Genomic DNA, 20,330 nt, shown 5'->3' on the forward strand with positions numbered 1-20,330 from the left:
AATAGCTTGGGTTAGAGAGTTTCCAAGAGGTCAGGAATTGAGCAGGAGTAGACTCCTCTTCTGTGAGTAATGTTGGGAGAAAAGGGCCAGCGCAGAAGTCGGAGTGGAGTTAGCCTGGCACTCCTGACCAACACGAGTGACTGCTGCAGCTACTCTTTGGGAACCGGAAGGACAATTCCCCAGCACGTGGAGCTGGAAGACGTTTGTGTGTCTAGGATGGAGTGACCAAACCCATGGCCTGCCAGCTGCCCACCACCAAGCTTATTTGATGGAGGGCTGTGGACAAAGCTTACTCGACAACGAAAGGGAATAGACAGCTCAGAGAATTTACATTCATAAACACAGACAACATGTGCTGTGGGTAGGTGGGGTGCGGGGACCAACAGTGCTCCCAGTTACAGACTGCAGTGGGGGCAGGGGAAGGGCATAAACAGAGGGCAGCGACTTAATCAAAATCCCAGCAGACAAGGGCAGACTTTGAGAAGAACGAGGCTGCTGTGAGCAGGAAGGGAGGAAACTGCAGGCTGGGGCTGTAAGGAAGGGATGATAGCGGAATGCATCTTGCTCTTCTGACCAAACCTGAGCCTCAGTTTACTTCGGTTTCCCAGTCCCCTTTTCTGGGTCAATCTAGCAGATCTTGAAGGCTGACACCCTTCAAATACCTCTAGGTAGTTCTCAGACCCACCCTGACTCCCACCCCTTCGTCACTGTGGAGCAAATATCACAGAGAGTCCTTTAATGAGTCAGTGTTGCAGTCACTTCTCACTGTTAATCACTCTGCTTGGAATGAAAAGTCCTTCCCGTTCCAGAGTATCTTTTCTTCCTTCTGCCATCTACTGGTGGAAGTGGAAATACAGTCTCTCACCTGGCTATTCCCGATTTGCAAACAGGCTGGAGTCTGAAAGCACATTTGTGCACTACTTACTTATCAGGTGGAAGACATTTTTCGAAAGGAAAAAATACATATATCATAAGGGACAGTTCAGTCGCTCACTCAGCAGGTATTTATGGAATGGATAACATTACATGAGATTACGTGTGCCTAAACACAGCGATATGCAGGGTAGAGGCTTCATATTCGTCCTTATCCCCTATCACCTGTACAGCCTGGGCAAGCTACCTTAGCCGCTCTTCCTCTGTGATCCTCGTAACAACAGTGACAACGATGATGGCCAACACGCATCAGTCATGATGACGAGCCACAGTAACCCGCACAACCCTGTGAGGCAGGCATGTTCGATCTGTGGCTCTTTGAGTACGGAGCCTGAGGCATGAAAAGGTTGCATGACTGGCCCCAGGTCTCCCTGCCAGTAAGGAGCAGATCTGACAGTCTGGCTCCATAGTTCCCTAAAGGGAATGATGATACCCACCTTCTAGCATCGTTCAAGGAATGAGACACAACACAGGTAAAGCCGCTGACACAGTATGTTTTAAAAATGACAGACACTGAACACTCACTGTGTGCTGGGCCTGCAAGACCACAACGGCACATCCATGAATGCGCCGTGGTCCCTGCCTGCTAGGGTGCTAATCGCAATCACAACGCAGCACGGAGACTGAGTTCCGCTAAGACAGTTCTGCAAAGGCAGCAGCATCTGACTTTCTCCTGGATGGTCTTCCTACTGCTGGCACCGTGGCTAGGACATAGCACACACTGGAAGGGAGGGAAAGAACAGGATTTAACAACAAAATAAAACTAGGTTCAAGATGCTAAATCAGACAGGATACATGCTCTCAATTTCTGTATTAGCAAATGAGAAAAATTGAGGTTCAGCAACTCACAAGATTACATAGCAAGCGTGGACAGGTCTCGACTAACACTTGCCCCATACTTCGTGGCATTCCCCCATCCCTCTGGTTTCCTCCAGCCCCTAGATGGCATCCGGAGGTTAATGAAGGGCAGTACGTTTCTGACGGGATCAGGTGGATGGATGGCTATCAGCAGAAACACACTTCACTCTGAGCAGACATCGGGGCCCACATCATAGAGATTACATGGTCTCTAATGAGCCCACTTTCTTCTGTCTCTCTTCCACTTGGCACCAATCAGCTCTCTAGGTGAGATAGTTCAATGCTATTTCCCAGAATTCAAGTTTCTGCTTATTTTTAGCTGGAGTTTTACTGCATACCTGGGACAGGTGAGGCATGAAAAGGAATGTGGGTGTGGGTAACCCTTGAATCTCCAGTGCCAGGGTCTGAGTCTCTTGTCGTTCCAGCCAAAGAGGGCTGACTCACACCCTGCCTATCTGCCCTAAGGCTCTAGCCTTCTTCACCTTAAGAACTATGTGGATTAAAACTTCTTATACATTCCATAACTCTGTATCCAAGCCTTTGGAACATACTTTCTTGATGTTATTTTGTTACCTGCTTTTACTTGGATGCCTTCATTTTCTGTAACCAATACCACATCCTGTGGTTCTTTCTAGTCCCATTTCCCAGGCCTTTGAGGGACCTGGGAAAGAGAGAGTATCTGGATTTAGATTATCTGATTTGGACTTTTTTTTTTTTTTTTAACACATATCTTCAGGTGAGAAGCTACCTGGAAAACACTCTGGCTGTAAGCTGGATGTGTAGAGAGTCCGCCAAGTTCTTAGACATCCCTTGCATTGTTTAGGGACTGAGACAGAATCATGATTTGATGAGATTAGGCCCTTAATGGAAACTACTAGAATCCCCTCCGAGTGCCCTTAAATTCCAGAGGGCTTGGCATTCGGGGCTGGCTGTAAACTTGGAACAGCCTGTCTAACCGAAACCCTACGGCTGGGACCCTAGCACCCCATCAGAAGGCTGAGGTGTTTTCCTCGTCTCACTTGAGCTCTGTACAGAAGAGGTACAACCAGGCCGCCCGGTATCACAGAGCCACGCCGCAATGACTACTACATAAAGTGGCTTTATGATTCAGAGGAGGAACGGATTCTCCTCGGGACCAGCGTTACGTGACTATTCAGATACACCCCTTATTAAGTCTTAAAGGTCAGGTGCTTTTCGTTTTTTGGTTTTTGCAGTTGGGAGAAGGGGAGAGGTCAGTTGTTTGAAGCTGTTTCTTAAGTCAGGAAAAGAGAACTAAGGAACTATACCAAGAAAGGAACAGAACAAAAGCCAGAGAACTTCTCCATTCCTAAACTAGAGCAATTGGTAGGGCCCTTGACTGCAAATACAATTTTCTTTTCATTTAAAACAAAGTCACTTTAGCCCTGGCTGGTGTGGTTCAGTGGCTGAGTACCAGCCTGCGAATCAAAGAGTTGCTCGTTCGATTCCCAGTCTAGGGAACATGCCTGGGTTGTGGGCCAGGTCCCCAGTAGGGGGCACGAAAGAAGCAACCACACATTGTTATTTCTCTCCCTCTCTCTCTCCCTCCCTTCCCTTCTAAAAATAAACAAACATAGAAAATAAATAAAACAAAGTCATTTTAAACTCCTATACTTCTACCCATCCCACCACTTCTGGAGACCTGTTTCCTGTCTCCATTCTCTTTCTAATCAACTCTACCACTTCTATACCACAATGCAACCTTAAACCCTAAAGAACATAGAAGTTCAGAAAGACAGTTTGTAATGGGTTGAATAGTGTACCCGCAAAATTCGTATTTACCCAGAACCCCAGACTCTGTGAGTTTATTTGGAAATAGGGCCTTTGCAAGATGTACAGTTGATCCTTCAACACAGAAGTTAGTGGTGCGACACCCCCTCCTTCACCCCATGCAGTTGAAAATCTGCCTATAACTTTTGACCTCCCCCAAAGTTAATGCAGTTGTCCCTCGGTATTTATGCAGGATTGATTCCAGAACCCACCAAGGCTACCAAAATCTACAGACATTCAAATCCCTTACAAAAAAATGGTGTAGAACAAGGCATATAGTTGGCCTTCCACACCAACAGATTCCCAACCATGAAATCCAGGGATACGATGGTCCAAATGTTAATTTATCAGAAAAAAATCTGAGTATAAGTGGACCCACGTAGTTCAAACCCATGCTGTCCAAGGGTCAACTGTCATTGGCTAAGATGTCATACTGGGTTAGTGTGTGCCCCGAACCAATGACTGGTCTCCTTACGAGGCCAGATGCACACACACACACACACAGAGGGTCTGTGAAGATGGAGGAAGGGACTGGCCTTGTGTTGCCACAAGCCAGGGACCACCAACCAGTACCAGCAACCACCAGAAGTAGGAAGAGGAAAGGATTCTTCTCTTGAGGTTTCGGAAGCATGGCCCTGCCATACCTTCATCTCAGATGTTTAGCCTCCGTAACGGTGAGACAATATATTTTTGCTGTTTTAAGGTGTCCAGTTTGTGGTGCTTTGTTACAGCAGCCCCAGGAAACTAATACACACCTCAGTAAGGGTTTCAGCAGCAAGACTTAGCAACCTGCTTACAAGAGACCATAGCCCTGAACAATGGCACAAACCCACAGCCATGTCCTTGTTTACTAACGCATCACACTTATTCGTGACTCCTGCTCTTCACAACATTTTTACTTGTTCTGTTTGGGACTCTAACTTATGGTCTGGACCACCAGTATGCCTGAAGGCGCACCATCCACACTTCTTCCCTTAGTGTCCCATCTTCCCATCCTAGCAAAGCACAATTAAGTATATATTGGGTTGGCCAAAAAGTCGGTATGGTTTTTTCTGTAAAACAAAAGACACATGATTCATTTTCACTAACAACTTTATTGATTTGGATATTTTATGTCAGTTGACTCCCATGTGGTATAACATTGATTGTTCTTAATTAATGTCTCGATTTGACTGCCATCAACTTCAACAGGTGCACCCAACCGTAAAGAATTGTCCAGCAAGAAATCTCCAGCATGAAACTTCCCAAACCTCTTTTGACACAATCAGTCACAGCACAACTCTTTCTCCATTCACTGCACAACTCTTTTCTGCATTTCAGTTGCATCTTTACCTTTCTTGAAATAATAAAGCATAACGTGCCAAAAACGTTGCATACTTTCTTCCATCTTCAATATTGAAATGGCTGCTCAAAAATTCACCAACTTTGATAAGTTTTATTTATCTATTAATTTTTGGCCAAGAGAAAAAGTTTAATGCATAAAAAGCAAAAAAAGAAAAAAAGAAAACTAGTGGAAAGAATAGCATGTAACTACCACTGAGTCTCTACATAATCTGGCCCAGTGTCAAAACTGGACGAAAAATATTTATATTATTTAAACCTCTGTATTACTTTAATCAAGAAAAGAGAAAAAGAAAGATGAAAAAGTGTGAAAGGAAGTTGAAGGAAGGAAACTGATAAGGTGTTTTTTCAAATGCACAAGGATATGAGAGCTGTCACAAAGCAATCTACAAAATTGTTTCAAATGAAGTTAAAGACAGCTAAGTGCTACTAGAGCCATCTCTTGGAAAAAAACAAAAAAACTTTTTGGCCAACCCAATACTTTAGAAACAACAGCTAAGCTTTAGCGGTAGTTTTTAACCTTCTCAGTATGCCCAGAAATACGCATATACCTCAGTGGTCCACAGACCCTAGGTTGAAACCCCTGCCTGTTGAGAAAGTTCAGACTCCTTCAGAATCCCAATCTCTCCTCCTTAGCCACCACCCATACCCCGATTCAATTTCGGCTTGCTTCTGCAGTCACCCACTGAGCTGAACAGCAACCATCGATTTGCCTTTATCCACTGGCTGAGAGAGAGAGAGAGAGAGTCACCATTATCCTAAGACATCCTGGAGATTCCCAACAGGAAAATACATTTAACAGAGAATTAGCCTCCAGTGGTAGACACAACTCATAACACATAGTCACAAATACAGTCCCACTCACCTGTTTGCCTCTTCCTTTCCTTCTACCCTTTTTCTCTTTTCCTTTTTCACTGCCTCCTGACTCCTCTAACTTAGCCTTCACATAAACGCACCACGAACAGCAATGAAATTTGAGGCAAACTTAACAAAATAAGCCGTGAATCAGATTCCAATTAACTCTACATGTTTTATCCACAGGCACCCATCTTAGGACATATTTGTGGTAGAAAGCACCCTACCACCTGTATTTACAAAAGACCTTCCTGTAATCAACAGTTCACACCTGACTACCATAGAGAATTTTACTGACATCTACTTCTCACTTCTCACCAGACACTTTGACTCTAAGAAACACAATTTTGATACATTCACTTTCATTTAGATGAATATGGAAAGTTTCTCTTCTGCCAAAAATCATTCTTGATCTGAAGCTAAGGGAATCACTTCATCCTGGTTCTGCCACTCAATACTCTCTTCTAATAAAATTGCCACATTCAGCAAAACTGATTAGACAGACACCTGTGTGAAAGCCCTCAGAGCACATGACAGTTCACGGCTCGAAGCTCAAAGTCATTTCTGATTTCCATCGCCTCTCCCCTGCCCCACTCACACCCTACAGTGCCAATGTCTAGTTCATCCCCAGCAGCTGATGCCCCAGCTGTACATGTCCTGAATTAAACTAACCAACAGATGAGGCCAAAACAAAGGAAATCGTGTCCAATGGCCACCAATAACAAGTGGATGAAATTGGGTCTTGGAATTCCCTGAATATTCATCATGCTTCCTGATTTTAATTGAGTCATCTGGGGATAAGACTCTATATAAGAAACCAGTCTTCCCAACCACCTGCTTAATCCAAGAGGCCAAGGAAGTGAATCTATTTAGGGATCTAAGGAATGCTAGAGTCTTACTTATGGATTTTGCTCCACCCCCAAGAAAAACATAACTAACCTCCTTTTAAGTGGAACTTCTTTCAAAGCTATCCATCATCTCGTTCCTTTGTTGATTAACTTTTGAAGTCATAATGTTTAACTTAAATTAAGGACAACCAATGAATTTGGCATATAACTGCCACCGTTAGTTTCTTACCTATGAGCAAGATCTTACTTAAATACAGAAAGTCCTTTAACCTATAAAGGTCTCCAATAAGTTTGAATATTTTAAAAATAATATTTAAATTTATTACTTCACATTAGGTCTAACAAAGCACAAGCTGAAATTGCTTAAGTATCACCATTTTATAAACGTAGGAGCTTCTTTACAATTACAGGCCCAGTGCTTCATCGCCCTGGTCCTTGACTTGAAGCTGGAAAAAGCAAAAGGTCTGTGTGAAGTGACAGAACAACGTGTCCTCCTCACGTCACGAGCAAGAACCAAAGCTGAAACACAGTAACACCCGCCACCAGCACTGTGAACGATGTTCTGCGGTACTGGCACTCCAACACGTGGAAAGGGGAGTAACTGCTGACTTAGCTGAGCAGAGTCCGGCCATAATTCTGACAGATTCCAGTCTGAGGACTATGTTGGAGGCTTCTTTCTTTTCTTCAATCCCCTTTTTACAAAACAGAGCAGAAATCAAGTCTTTATGAAAGAGATTAACGGCCTTTCCGTTTCTTCATTTTCCCTCCAGCCACCTTGTTCCTGACACCAATAGCACCCTCCGTGTCATCGTTGTCCCCAGCATCCTCCCGTGTACGTTTCTTCTTCTCTCCATGCTCCCTTAGCTCCTGCAAGAGAGCAGAAGGATAGGACTGAAAATGAACTACTCTCACTGATGGTTAACACTTCCTGGTCTCCCTTCCTTAAAATCAAACACTGAGTAACTTCCTAAAACCTCCTCCCATTAGCACGGGGATAAGACCAAAATCCCAATACAAAAATTGTTAACCTTATTAGTATCGAATACAAAAAAGTTAAAACAGTAAGCTATTATTTTCACATGGCAGACTAGCAGAGATTTAAGAGAATGGTAATACCTAGTATTGGTCAAAATGTGAGGACATTCACATATACTTTCGCTGGTAAACTACTATAGCTTTTCTACAGGGCGACGCGGCTTCCCAGGTCAACTCAAACATTAATTGTGTATTCTCCTTAGCCCAACAGTTCTAAGAATTATTCGAAGGAAACAAGACAAGTGTGCAAAGCTGTACATGCTATGATGTTCAACCCAGGGCTAGTTAAAATACAAAAAAAAAAAAGAGAGAAAGTACGAATACACATCAAAGTAAATCATGTTACATATTAGTAACAGAATTCCTCCTTGTAGCCATGAAGAAATGATCGCATGGATCTATATCATCTGTTGAAATCGAAAAATGTTAATCATATGTGATTAGATAAAGTCTACTTATGGCTAAAGAAAGAAAAACAGCCAAAGGTTACCAATGGTTCTCTGCAGGGGGTAGTTTATGTTTCATTTACTACCTGAATCCTTTCTCGATTTTCTGAATGTCCCCCTCAATGCATATGTAAACAAAAATAGCAAACAAAAATTCCATGCTGGAAGAAAAAAAAAGACAAGTCCACACCGAAGCTACTCAGAAGGCACCCCATGGCTGAGGTTTCTCTAGCCCTCAGACAGAACTCCCAGGAGCAGGTAACAGCAGCAAGCCTTCTCTAGAATCTTCACAACTCCAGTACTACTGCTATTGTTAGTAACTGTGCAGTTTACATTAGCTTATCTCGTATTCATAAAACCATGTAAGATATTCAATGTAAGTAGTATGCCCTAAATTGGGATAGGAACTGCTTGGTGAGGTATGCTTCTGAGAAATCAGATACATTGTCCAAGCTCACATCTGGGCCTTCCGATCCCAAGTCCGAAGGTTTTTCTGCCACACACGAAACATGAACAGTGGCTGAGAACGTGGTCACTGTGGTCAGCTCAGACTGACTCTAAACCCTGACTCAACCACTTACGTGTGTGGTCTAATGATGGACCAACTAGCGCTAAGCTTTACCGGGCTCACCTTAAATTTGGAATAAAGTATTAGCCAGCTCCTGCAGTTTCTTATGAGGACTAATACAATACAGTGTCGAGCACACAGTAATATCAGTTGCAAAGAAGTTGGTAAAAGTTGCATACCATTCGGGCAAATCTTTGGGCTTCAGTCACACGTTCTGTCAGCATCATAACCTCGTCGTCCTGCGTTGGAAAGACAGGCAGTTTCTTCCCAATTAGGTGTTCTATGCGCTGGAAGAGCTCCACATCATATCTGAGGAAGGGAAACTGGCTTACTTTGGGGGACTGACGATGCAAATGTCGGCCCATTCCAAAACCGTACGATACATGATATGATGCAACAGTGTTAAAACAATACTGAATCTCCTGGTCCTTTTTGGAATACTGACTAAATGCATCTTCTATGCACAGCACACGGAAAACCACCCAACAGTCTTTACTCCCAGAAAAGCACTGGGTACGTAAAATTTGTTCCCCTAAAAACAGCATCAGAAATAGTTATTCTAATTCTTTGAACTGAGGGAAAGGTTACTGCTCTTTGGCTCTAGCAGTTAAATAAATAAAAGGGCTTTGTTTTTTTCCTTCTACATGTCAAACACTATACTAGACCTTGTACATCTACATCTCCAATCTTCACTAACATTTGCGGCAGTGAATTCTTCACTGCGGGGCTGTCCTTTGTACTGTCGGGTGCTTAGCAGCATTCCTGGCCTCCAACCACAGGGGACATTGTGACAAATAGTTATGTTTTCAGACTTTTCCAAAGGTAGGTATTATTATTTCCATTTTACACATGAAGAAAATAGGATTAAGGGAGGTTAAGTAACTATTACAATAACTGGTGGAGTGCGGTTCCCAGTCAGTCCGCTCCAAAGTTCTGCTCTTTGCTCTACACCGCTCTGCCCCTAAAGTCCATTCACTTACTGGGTGACAAAGGTAATAGCCTTTCCAGAGCGCCCAGCTCGAGCTGTTCGACCTACTCGATGGATGTAATCCTGAAACAAAAAGGGTAAATTTGAGTTACATAAACTATAAGTAATACCAATCAGTCACCCCCATAACCTTTCAGTGTACAGGACGACGCTCCAACAAACCGAGCCACACCGGCCAGGGCTTTTCCTTTCTTTGATAGAATGCTAAATCCACAAAGCGCATCTACATGGTCACAAGCGTATTAACATGGCATAGAGAAAAACTGCATTAGATCTAGAGGAAGACCTAGGTCACTTGCTCTGGTTTTACCACCTACCAGCTATACAACTATCTGCAAGTCATGTAATCTCTCTGAACCTAGGTTTCTTATCTATAGAACAGGTCTAGAAAGACGTGCCCAAATTCACAGCTATTGTGAAAACTGAATGTGGCAGACAGCACCTTGTGCTGTACACCAACCAGCACCTTGTATACAGCAGTTATACAGCCAAGAGACACCAGCTGTTCTCAGCCAGGGGCGACTGTGTCCTCCCCAGGAGACATTTGGAAAAGTCTGAAAACGTATCTCTTTGCCACAATGTCACCTGGGGTTGGAAGCCAGGAATGCTGCTAAGCACCCTACAATACAAAGGACAGCCCCCACAACGAAGAACTCACTAGCTCCAAATGTGAATACTGCCAAGGCGGAGAAGCCTAAGAAACACTGAGAACCACAAGCTGTCATTTCTAAAGAAGTGAGACTGACGAAGATCAGCATACGTTGCATCTGTGCTCTGACTGTGAGCATCTAACACCTCTCTTCAGCTACCTTCATTCACATTTACTAATATTCTATCTGCAGGCATGTGCAAATGATAAGTGAATAAATCAGGAGCTTTCCCAGTTATTGATACTTAACTAATCATGGGCAAAAAAAAAAAAAAAAAAGAATTAAATCATGTTATTAGTGATAACATGAATGGATCCTGAGGGCATTATGCTAAGTGCAATAAGTCAGAGAAAAACAAATACCATATGACCCTAACCTACCTGCCAAATCTAAAACAGAAACAAAAAACTGAGCTCAGGCTGCTTGAGGTCGGGGTGGGGGGTAGGGCAGTGAGATGGGTGAAGGCGGTATAAAAGGTACAAATTTCCAGTTATAAAATAAAAAAGTTATCAGAATATAACATACAGCATGGTGACTATCGTTATTAATACTGCACTGCGTATTTGAAAGTTGCTGAGAGAGTAGATCTTAAAAGTTCTTATCACACACCCAAAAAATATGTGGAGTGACAGATGTTAACTTGACTTATTGTAGTGATCATTTTGCAATACATACAAATATCAAATCTTTATGTTACATAGCTGAACTAATATAATGTTCTATGTGAATTATGCCTCAATTAAAAAAGATGATACACTCTGGGACTAGAAAGCCAGATCAGCAGCAGGCCGCACCTTGGAATGGGTAGGAATGTCAAAGTTGACCACCACATCCACATGAGGTATGTCCAAACCTCGGCTGGCAACATCAGTGGCCAGGAGAATGGAACGAGCCTTTGCCTTAAACTTATTGAGGGATCCGAGACGCTTGCTCTAAAAGAAAAAAGAAAAGAAAATAATTTAAGGACTCTTGGAATCTAAGTCATACCAACTAGACATGCTAATACAAGAGACAGAAATTTTTTAAACTCTATTTCCCTTTAAGTCCAGATTAGATTCACAAGTCAAAAGGAAACAGAAGCAACAAAAAAATATTTAAGACTAAAGCTAGAAAATACTAATATGCAATAAGAATGTTTAACATGATAGGTAATTGGGAAATAATTTATTAAAAATCCTCAGAGAGCCAGAGAATCACTATTGCAATAAAACAACTCAACAGCTTCCATTCCAGATGACTACCTAGGAATACGCTAATCTGAGCTTCTCACTATCCTGAAGGGAGGAAGTAAACACCCAGAGCAATGCTTCAAAGCCCATGAAATCAAACAGTTATGGGAAAATGCACTAATGCCACATGTTGTTATTGTACAAATCTATCACTAATGGTTTATCTTTCTTATGCCACCAGTTCACTGATGACACCAAGGAATCTTTACCTGATTCATCTGTCCGTGGAGGGGGATGGCAGTAAATCCAAGATTTCTGAGTAGCAAGGCTGTTCTCTGAGTATTGTTACAGGTGCTGCAGAATATCATAAAGGAGTTTCCAGCCAATTCATTGAGAATATAAACCAGGTAGGTATCCTAAGTTACAAACCCAAAACAATATATATGTAATTGAACCTGGAAGAAAAAGTTGGGAGTCCTGGGCATACATTAAGGTAAATTACATAAAAGACTAAGTTTATGGCTACTTCTCAATTGTACAGACTCCTGGCTGCCAGCTTTGCACTCCTTAACCAGCATTATCATCTCTGTGAGCCATGCACCTCACATACAGCCTGAAGCCAAGCCCAAAGAGACCTGTTCTCAGCAACCAGGAAGTACTCACACCAAGGCCCAGCACAAGGGTCCCTTGAGTACAAAAAAGCCACATAATAAGCACATAAACCAAAAACTACCTCAAGGATGGGGCTAGGAAGGAATTATATCGTGATTTCATTACTGTGGTTTATTCAGTATGTTGTGAATTCCTGGAATGTGTGACTCTAGCAGAGATAAACGTAATCACAGCATACTCTCTAAAACAAACAGAAAGAACTCCAATCTGCAGCATGGCTCTTAGCCAATCAAGAGTTGACACATTTTCAGATGCTTTAGTGAGGAAAGAGAGGGAGAGGCAGAAATGACCAAAGTAAACACTTTACCTTGAATTTAGAGGGAATAAAAATATAATATTGCTGTAATTTCTCAACTGTCTGGTATTTAGAGGAAACAGCACATTTCACAGGATTCTTCAGTGCTGCTCGCTGAAGTTTTTGCACCTAAAGAAAAAAAAACCCTGGAATAGTACAGATTCCCACAGGCTCGCTCTATTTTTACTATTGTTATTATTGTTTTCATTTATCAATTCTTCAAGAAAGAGGTAAGAAGTCCTAGAAAATTTCACCTTCTTGGTCATGGTAGCAGAGAAGAGGAACGTTTTCCGATCTCGGGGAATCACTTTGAGAATCTTGTCGACCTAAAGCACAGAGGAAAGGATATCAATGTGACATTTCGAGTGGACACCTGCAATTATTCCTTGTGAGGGAGACAGAGAGTAGAACAACAAACTAAATATAGCACTGTGGAGGCTGGGGACTCAAAAATTCAATTCAGTCCAGCGACAATTCATGAAATATTTACTATTTGATACCATGCCAGAAGCTATCAAAAATTGTGATTCAGAGAAAATGAACAATTTAAATTAGTAGGTTAGAACTAATCTAAGAGAAAAGTCAAGAATAGGTATTAATCAACTAAATAAACTATGATCAGATCATCAAAAGACAAAAACAAAAACAGATATTTCGAGGTACATGGAAGAGGTCTAAATCCAATGAAATGGAGAATAAAATCTGGTTTTGATATGTTCCTCATCTCTGAAATCAGAGTCGCACTACATTCTACAGAAGAGGCTGAGACGCTGACGATGGGGAGAACACCAAGAATGAAAAAGGCAGCAGAGATGTTTAAATTAGCTGACAGTGATGCGGCACTCTACATAAAGCTGTGTGAAATGAACCGAGTTTTGAAACAGGGAACTTGAAATGCTCTAAGAGGAAACAAACTGAGAGCTCACCTCCGTCTCAAAATCCATATTCAATATTCTGTCTGCTTCATCCATGACCAAGTACTTGAGAGCTCTTAAGTTGAAACCTTTTGTATTTTCCAAGTGGTCAATCAGTCGACCAGGAGTTGCTGCCAAGAAAGGTTGAGGAGAAAGAGCAATGTTCAAGAACAAGGACAAAAAGACAGGAAGACAGTTACCAAGCCCCTTCTCCCCCCCCCCCCCCAATTTCAGAAATTAAAAAGCTAAAGAGGGTTACAAAATCTGTTCTTCAGCCCTAACCGGTGTGGCTCGGTGGGCTGCGCGTCATCCTGCAAAGCAAAAGGTCACCAGCTCGGTTCATGGTCAGGGCACGTGCCCAGGTCAGGGGTTCAGTCCCCAGTTGGAGCATGTGCAAAAGGTAACCGATGGATGTTTTTCTTCCTTTCTTTCTCCCTCCCTTCCCCTCTCTCTAAAAATAAATAAATACAATCTTTTTTAAAATCTGTTCTTCAAAGACTTTCTGATGGAGTAGGCAGTTGGGCAGGAAGAGAGCAGCAATGTACAGAATGTCACCAGGGGAGATAGTCCCGGGTACCTAGCGAGGGGCAAAACTAGAGACACAACTATTACAGGCCAGCACCTTGCCCCCCAGGGTGACCTTTCCTCCCCTAGCATGCCATCGGTCATGCAGTTTAGACCCCTAGAGGAGGAACAAGGGGCCAGAGAATAGCCTCACATGCCTCCCGTACAAAGACAGGCAACAACAACCAGACAGGCCCCAATAGGTCAGCTTACAGAAAGACGTGGTTAGCCCCTCCTGGTTGAAAGGAGCCCTTTCCAACAGCCTGGGACAGCTTGATTCTTCCTTTCGAGTGTCCTTCTGCTCGACTTGCTAAATAAACTTATCCTGTGCTAGAATTCTTGGCTCTGAATTCTTTCTTAGCCAAACTCAAGAACCCAGGTCCACATTCGCCACTAACATTTCCACACAAATAAGTTACACCCAACATTGGTAGATTTTCTCTAATTCATCATTGCCAGTGTCTTTTACCTTTGGCAGTTACTCACCTATTACTATATGTGGTTTTTTTGCCAGGGCCAGAGATTGGGACATTGAATCAATTCCACCTACAATCACAGCTACAGAAGAGAAAAAAAAAACATAGAAAAGAGATCCTTCATTTTTTTCCATAGTTCACTGATCATCTATCTCTTAAAGCCAATGCTACATTTCAACTTAAATTTGTTCTTCCCTTAAATTTACAACTTTCCCCAAAGCTAAAATACCAAATCAGCTTTTTGATTAATAAACTTATGTTAAGTATACGTCCTTCCATTCTCCTTTTACACTCACTCTCAACTAGTGAAGAAACCCTAAGACTCCTTTCCTCTTAGACACTTACCACTCTGCACTCCAATAGAAGACCCCAGGGCTTCAAACTGCTCAGAAATCTGAAAGGCCAGCTCTCGTGTGGGAGTGAGAACCAAAGCAAATAAACGCTGAGGCGTCTCCAGCAACGCATTTAGAATGGGCAAAGCAAAGGCCCCCGTTTTTCCAGAGCCAGTTTCTGCCAGCCCAATGATATCACGGCCTAGGAAAGAAAAAAAGAAAGTATCTAACAGCAAAGAAATCGACTGCATTTTTCCACATTTTATGCAATGACACAATGCTGAGCACAAAGCAGATGCTGAATAAGTATTTGAGGAACTGGGGTCAGAGGAAGGCTGAACAGTCAGAAAACGTGGTCTCTTCCAGATAAGCTCAAAATCCAGGGATGAGACACACAAGTACATAATAACGTGATGAGGGCTTTAACACAAGCCCCTGCAAAACACAGTGAGAACACTACAGAAGGCATAACTTATTGACCCAAGGATTCGGGAAAGGCTGAAAGAGCTGATGGATAAATTAAATCTGGATGTAATCACGGAAGGAAAGGAAGGACATTCCCGCATGATGTATGACAAGAGGATGAAAGCTTTAGAACAGCAGTCCCCAACCATTTTGGCATGAGGGACTGGCTTCACAGAAGACAATTTTTCCCCCAAACAGGGCAGGGGGTGGAGGGGAAGAGACAAGAGGCAAAGCTCAGGTGGTGAGCAAAGCTTCACTGGCTCACCTGCTGCTCACCTCCTGCTGTGTGGCCCTGCTCCTAACAGGCCACAGGCCAGTACCAGTCCTCAGCCTGGGGGTTGGGGACCCGCACTTTTTAAGACATAGTACACATAGGGAGAGTGAAATGTGCAGTGTGGCTGGAACACAGAAGTCTTAGGGGAAAGAGCAGAAGAATGAGGCTAGAAAGGAAACCCATAAGCCACGCTAAAGAGTTTTGATGTCTTCCTGTAAGTAAGAAGACCTGAAGGATTCCAAGCACGGAATCACGACCAATGTTATTCGTTAGGAAGATCAAGTAGGCCTGCTGGCACAGAGAGGCATCAAGGAGCCTAACAGTCCAGGTCCCCTCTCCTGAGGGAAACATGCCGTAAGCAATTCCATACGATGGGGACCTCCCGTCATCTCTAAATGTCTAAATCCTATTCAGTCTTTGAGGTTCGACTCAAATGTCTTTCTAAACTCCCCAGCCAAAAAAATTAAACAAATGTTCTCTAATCCATTTCAATTACAAGTACTCTGTTTTCCTCAGTGCACTTTGAAATAACTTTCTTATGTCCCTGTTCACCTTGTAGTAAATGTGTAAGCGTCTCCTGAAGAAGGCAGAATCTTAACTCCTGGTGCTTTATATTTGCATCACATACTTAGTAACTAGTTATGGAATGAGCAAATGGAATTTCACAGAATAAGTCTAATTCTTTTTCTACACAACAGCTCTTCAAAGAATTAAAGCCAATTATCATATCCCACCCCCTAAGTTTAGTCTCCTCCAGACCACATGCATCAGGTCCTTTAACTACTTGTGGCTATGCTTGATACTGCACCACGTTCATCGCCACCCAGCTGGTCCCTGAACACTGATCCCCAGAACTGAGCACAGCACTCTAGGTGTGTTCTGAATAGCACAAAGCACTCTGCTCTCTCTAGAGCTAGTTCAGTTCTTAACCTGGGACTTGTGAGAGAGGAATTCAGGACAATGTGTAACTTTTATGTGTAGATGTATCCATTTTTTCTGGGGACAAACTCTTTAATTTTTATTTGATTCTTAAAGGGATAAGAAACCCCCCAAATGTCACCCTTCTCTTATGGCAATGCACCTAAGGTTACATTCACCTTCTCTGAGGCTCTCAATGAATTTAAGCTAACACTTCCTGGTCTCTTTTACCACCCACCCTAATCCTGTCAAGTTCAGCTTTGGGAATCTAAGGATTTCCCCTCTACTCCTATGGAAGTTCATTCTGTTGGTTTCAGTCATCAGCCACTCTCCTGAAAATCTGATAAGCATGTTTAATAGCAGGAGCTCTCAACACCTCTCTATATTACACAGATTCCTGGCACCCTTACATACATCTGCCCTTATTTTTCATAATTCTAACAAGTTTCTTGTTAATACATTTAAATCCAGTGCTTCCTTAAAGTCAGCATCTGCTGCAAACAATAAACCCCCTTACAGAAAGTAAGCTTGGTGAAACCGGAGAACTTTTTGAAAAGCCAATAAGCCAACTTTTATCTTTAGTGATCATATTTTTATTTCCCTTGAAGTACGCAAGCAATAGTTCTCAAAAGTGGTAAATATTTGAGGAGAACTTCATACTAAATCTGTTCCAGGCCATATGTTTAATTTCAACCTACCTTGTAAGGCCAAAGGAATAGCTTCAATCTGGATCTTGGTGGGCTTCGTCCATCCCAACTGGTCACAAGCTTCACACAACACATCTGTCACACCCTTTGAATTCAGAAGAACACACTTTAGCAAAGCACACAGCCGCCCTCCTCCTAATTAAATGACTGTCAGCGCCACCCTGCTGGCGACACGTGCAAGCATCCCCTACACTTTGACTCAAAAGGTACCTACTGTCCGCCCGCTCAGCCGGCATCTTCATGAGTGCTAGGACACAGCAGCTCAATACTTAACACTTTCTATTCACGAGGGACAAAGCCAAGTTCCTTACACGTATTTCATTTAATCCTCATAATTCTGCGAGGTATTTCCCCAATTCACAGATGTGCAAAGTGAGGTGCAGAGAGGTGACAACTTGCCTCTAGTGAGAGACTGGGTTAGAATTCAAACCTAGTTCATCCTATCCCAAAGCCCAAGATATTAAGGAATGAGTAAATAGAATAAGCCGATTCGCCGCGTGTACAACCTCACAGTCTGATACAAACGTTGCCACACTAACATGGAGAGCCAGGCCCCAGATCTCATACCACGAGCAGAGACCTAAGGTCTCTGCCCGCGCCTGGCGCCAGGAGTAGAAAAGAAAGCAGTGTCATCCACCCTCACCAGGTCTTTAAATGTTTTAGCTTCTTCCTCCTCCAACGCCGGCTGGGGCGCTTCGGTTGCGGAACCTGGCTCCTCGGGCGCCGCCATGTTGCCCTGCGGTTCCGGAAGTGGGTGGGCGGTGCGCAGGCCGCCGTTCGATGTAGTTGTAGTTCTCCGTAGACAGCGTGTTCTGGGCGCCCCCCTGCGGGCTTGCCGGGCTTTGCAACAGCCGACCAGGAGGTGGGGCTTTGCGGAAACAGCGAAAAAGTTAGGGATGGATGTAAGCGTGTGGGCTTGTGGAATTGAGCCGAGGGCAGGAGGAGCTGATGACCAGAGCCTCCAGTGTGCCCTTCGGGTCCCTTTTAAAAAGCTTTCTCCGTCCATTATGTTCCTCACTTTTTTAACCACAGAGTTTTAAACAGGTTGATATCACAGAACTATTTATTATCATTTCATTCCTTTATTCAAATATTCGTTGAGTGCCTACCATATGCTGGAGCTATGTTATAGGCTTAGTGACAAGGACAGCGTCCCCTACTCTCGTGAGAAGACAGTAAGTAAATAAGTGATCGTGGATCCTTTCAAATTATGAAGAGTACTATGATTTAACAAATGGAAATAAAAATGATACAGTAACCTAGGGAAGGTGGTTTGGGGGCATTACTGCAAGATTGGGGAAGGCCTCTCTGAGATTTGAGCTTAGATCTCACTGATCAGCAGAAGGAAGTCCCTTCAAGAGCCCAGGGGGCCATTATTTCAGACTGAAGGAACAGTAAATACGAAGACTCTAAGGGAGTGTAGCTGGTGAGGCTGTTCTGGAATCTACCACCACTGAGGCAAATTAAGTATATTGCATGCTCTGTGCCCAGCATGCGGGTTCTCACACTGTGCCAGGGTATTCACTGCAGCGGTGTTCTGGAGGTGGGCAGTGGGAGCAATCTGGTGTCCGTCACTGGGAGAGCGGATAGCTAAAATGCGTACATGGTGTGAACAAACATGCCCATAACAATATGGCTGTATCTCAAAAACCTAATGTTGAGTGAGAAGAATATAAAATACATTATGTACATTTAAAATACATGTTCACCAAAAAAGAAAAATACATGCTCACAAGATACCACCTTCTTCTGGAACACATACAAATAGAAAAATACACTTCAGACATTCTAGAATGATTGCCTGTGGAGGGAGAGGAATTGGGATGAAACTGGGAACTGGGGATAAAGGACACTACATACACAAAGCAAGAGAGGGGACTCGTGATGATAACGATAATGTGCTTTGACCCAAGAACCGTCCACTCAACCGGACCCAACTCAGTGTGCCTGAGGACCTTCCCATCACCAGAGCGAAAAAAGCCTCTGATTTAGGAATCAAGTGGTGACTACAACAACAAGGCCAGGTAGGGTGAGGTCAGAGAGGCGGGCTCAGGTCAGACCCTGCGGTTTTCCCTCGCACAGTCACACTCAGAATTCCTCTGCGTGTGTGTGAAAACAGAAAAGCAGCTGAAGTATTTATTTTGCTTCCCTGAGACTCACTCTCTGATTTCATCCAGGAGAGAAGAATGGGAAATGAAAGTGCTGAGAGAAGGTGAAAGACGTACCGGGGAGTGAGGGAAGCGGAGCTAAGAGGCCGGAGAAGGGGACCCAGGTGGAGTCAACTGGGAGGGCTATAAAATTGTATGGAATATAAGGTCTAAAGTTACCTGCGTTTTGTTAAAATGTGCTACAGGAAAGAAAGAAAAAAAAAAACCACATGTAAGATTTCTGCAAATCTGGTGCTGCTCCAAAAGGACACTGATTTAAATCACCCAACTGCTATCACACTATAAAACTCTGTCCGTGTTAGCCAAGCAGAAATCTTTTCTGCTTGTTCTTGGATAGTTCAGCTACCGGCTATCTTTAGCACTTCCTCTGGTGCTAGTGTCCCTGCTATGACGAAGGCAGAGGCGTCACTCTATTCCTTGGTCCAGGGCACCGGCCAGGGTTGGGCCTCAACCAACAACAGGCACATGGGTGACAGGGTGCACGTCAGACAACAGGGTGACTGCAGGTGGGTTCCAAGGAGGAAAGCCTGCATCAGCCGAGAGGAGGGTCTGCCTGACTACTCCTACCAGGTTTGGAGTAATTTGCACATTTACATTCCGGTCCTAAAAATAATAGAGGTTCCATTCTAGTAAGGGAGACGTGTCATATCCTGTGCTTCCAGAACAATGAGGAAGGTTAAACAGGAAATCCTAATGAACCTCAAAATGATGGTGGGGATGGGGTGGGAAGCCTGAAACAACGTGCAGGCTTCAGTGTGAAAGGTTAAAGTGACCGACCCCACCAAACTGTGAAAGTGTTCCTGCTTTCACGGGCCCCTTCCAAAACACACACACACACACACACACACACAAATTACACTTTATGGCTGTATTAGTATAAAGACAAATGTGTTAATATTATAAATTAGCTCTGGCTGGTGTGCCTCAGTGGATTGGGCACCAGCCTGAGAACCGAAAGGTTGCTGGTTCAATTCCAGGTCAGGGCACATGCCTGGGTTGCAGGACAGGTCCCCAGGTGGGGGTATGTGATAGGCAACTGATTCATGTTTCTCTAACACATCAATGT

The 20,330-nt window shown here is 43.4% G+C and overlaps 1 protein-coding gene across 1 annotated transcript in view; it reads right to left on the reverse strand.

Annotated features, from left to right (window-relative positions):
* Nucleotides 1–6,921: 6,921 nt before the first annotated feature.
* The window catches only part of DDX47 (DEAD-box helicase 47), a 41,362-nt gene continuing 27,953 nt past the window's right edge, over nt 6,922–20,330 (reverse strand). Inside the window, exons 2-13 of the mRNA XM_024575727.3 lie at nt 17,740–17,964; nt 17,088–17,181; nt 14,746–14,934; nt 14,411–14,482; nt 13,373–13,491; nt 12,701–12,772; nt 12,459–12,575; nt 11,749–11,895; nt 11,105–11,242; nt 9,653–9,723; nt 8,852–8,981; nt 6,922–7,490 (exon numbers count right to left, since the gene is read on the reverse strand). Of these exons, the coding sequence (XP_024431495.3) occupies nt 7,359–7,490; nt 8,852–8,981; nt 9,653–9,723; nt 11,105–11,242; nt 11,749–11,895; nt 12,459–12,575; nt 12,701–12,772; nt 13,373–13,491; nt 14,411–14,482; nt 14,746–14,934; nt 17,088–17,181; nt 17,740–17,964 (1,506 nt within the window). The 3' untranslated portion in view covers nt 6,922–7,358. The remainder of the gene's footprint in view (nt 7,491–8,851; nt 8,982–9,652; nt 9,724–11,104; nt 11,243–11,748; nt 11,896–12,458; nt 12,576–12,700; nt 12,773–13,372; nt 13,492–14,410; nt 14,483–14,745; nt 14,935–17,087; nt 17,182–17,739; nt 17,965–20,330) is intronic.

This window comes from Desmodus rotundus, chromosome 3 (genome assembly GCF_022682495.2).
Source record: "Desmodus rotundus isolate HL8 chromosome 3, HLdesRot8A.1, whole genome shotgun sequence".
Taxonomy (NCBI): domain Eukaryota; kingdom Metazoa; phylum Chordata; class Mammalia; order Chiroptera; family Phyllostomidae; genus Desmodus; species Desmodus rotundus.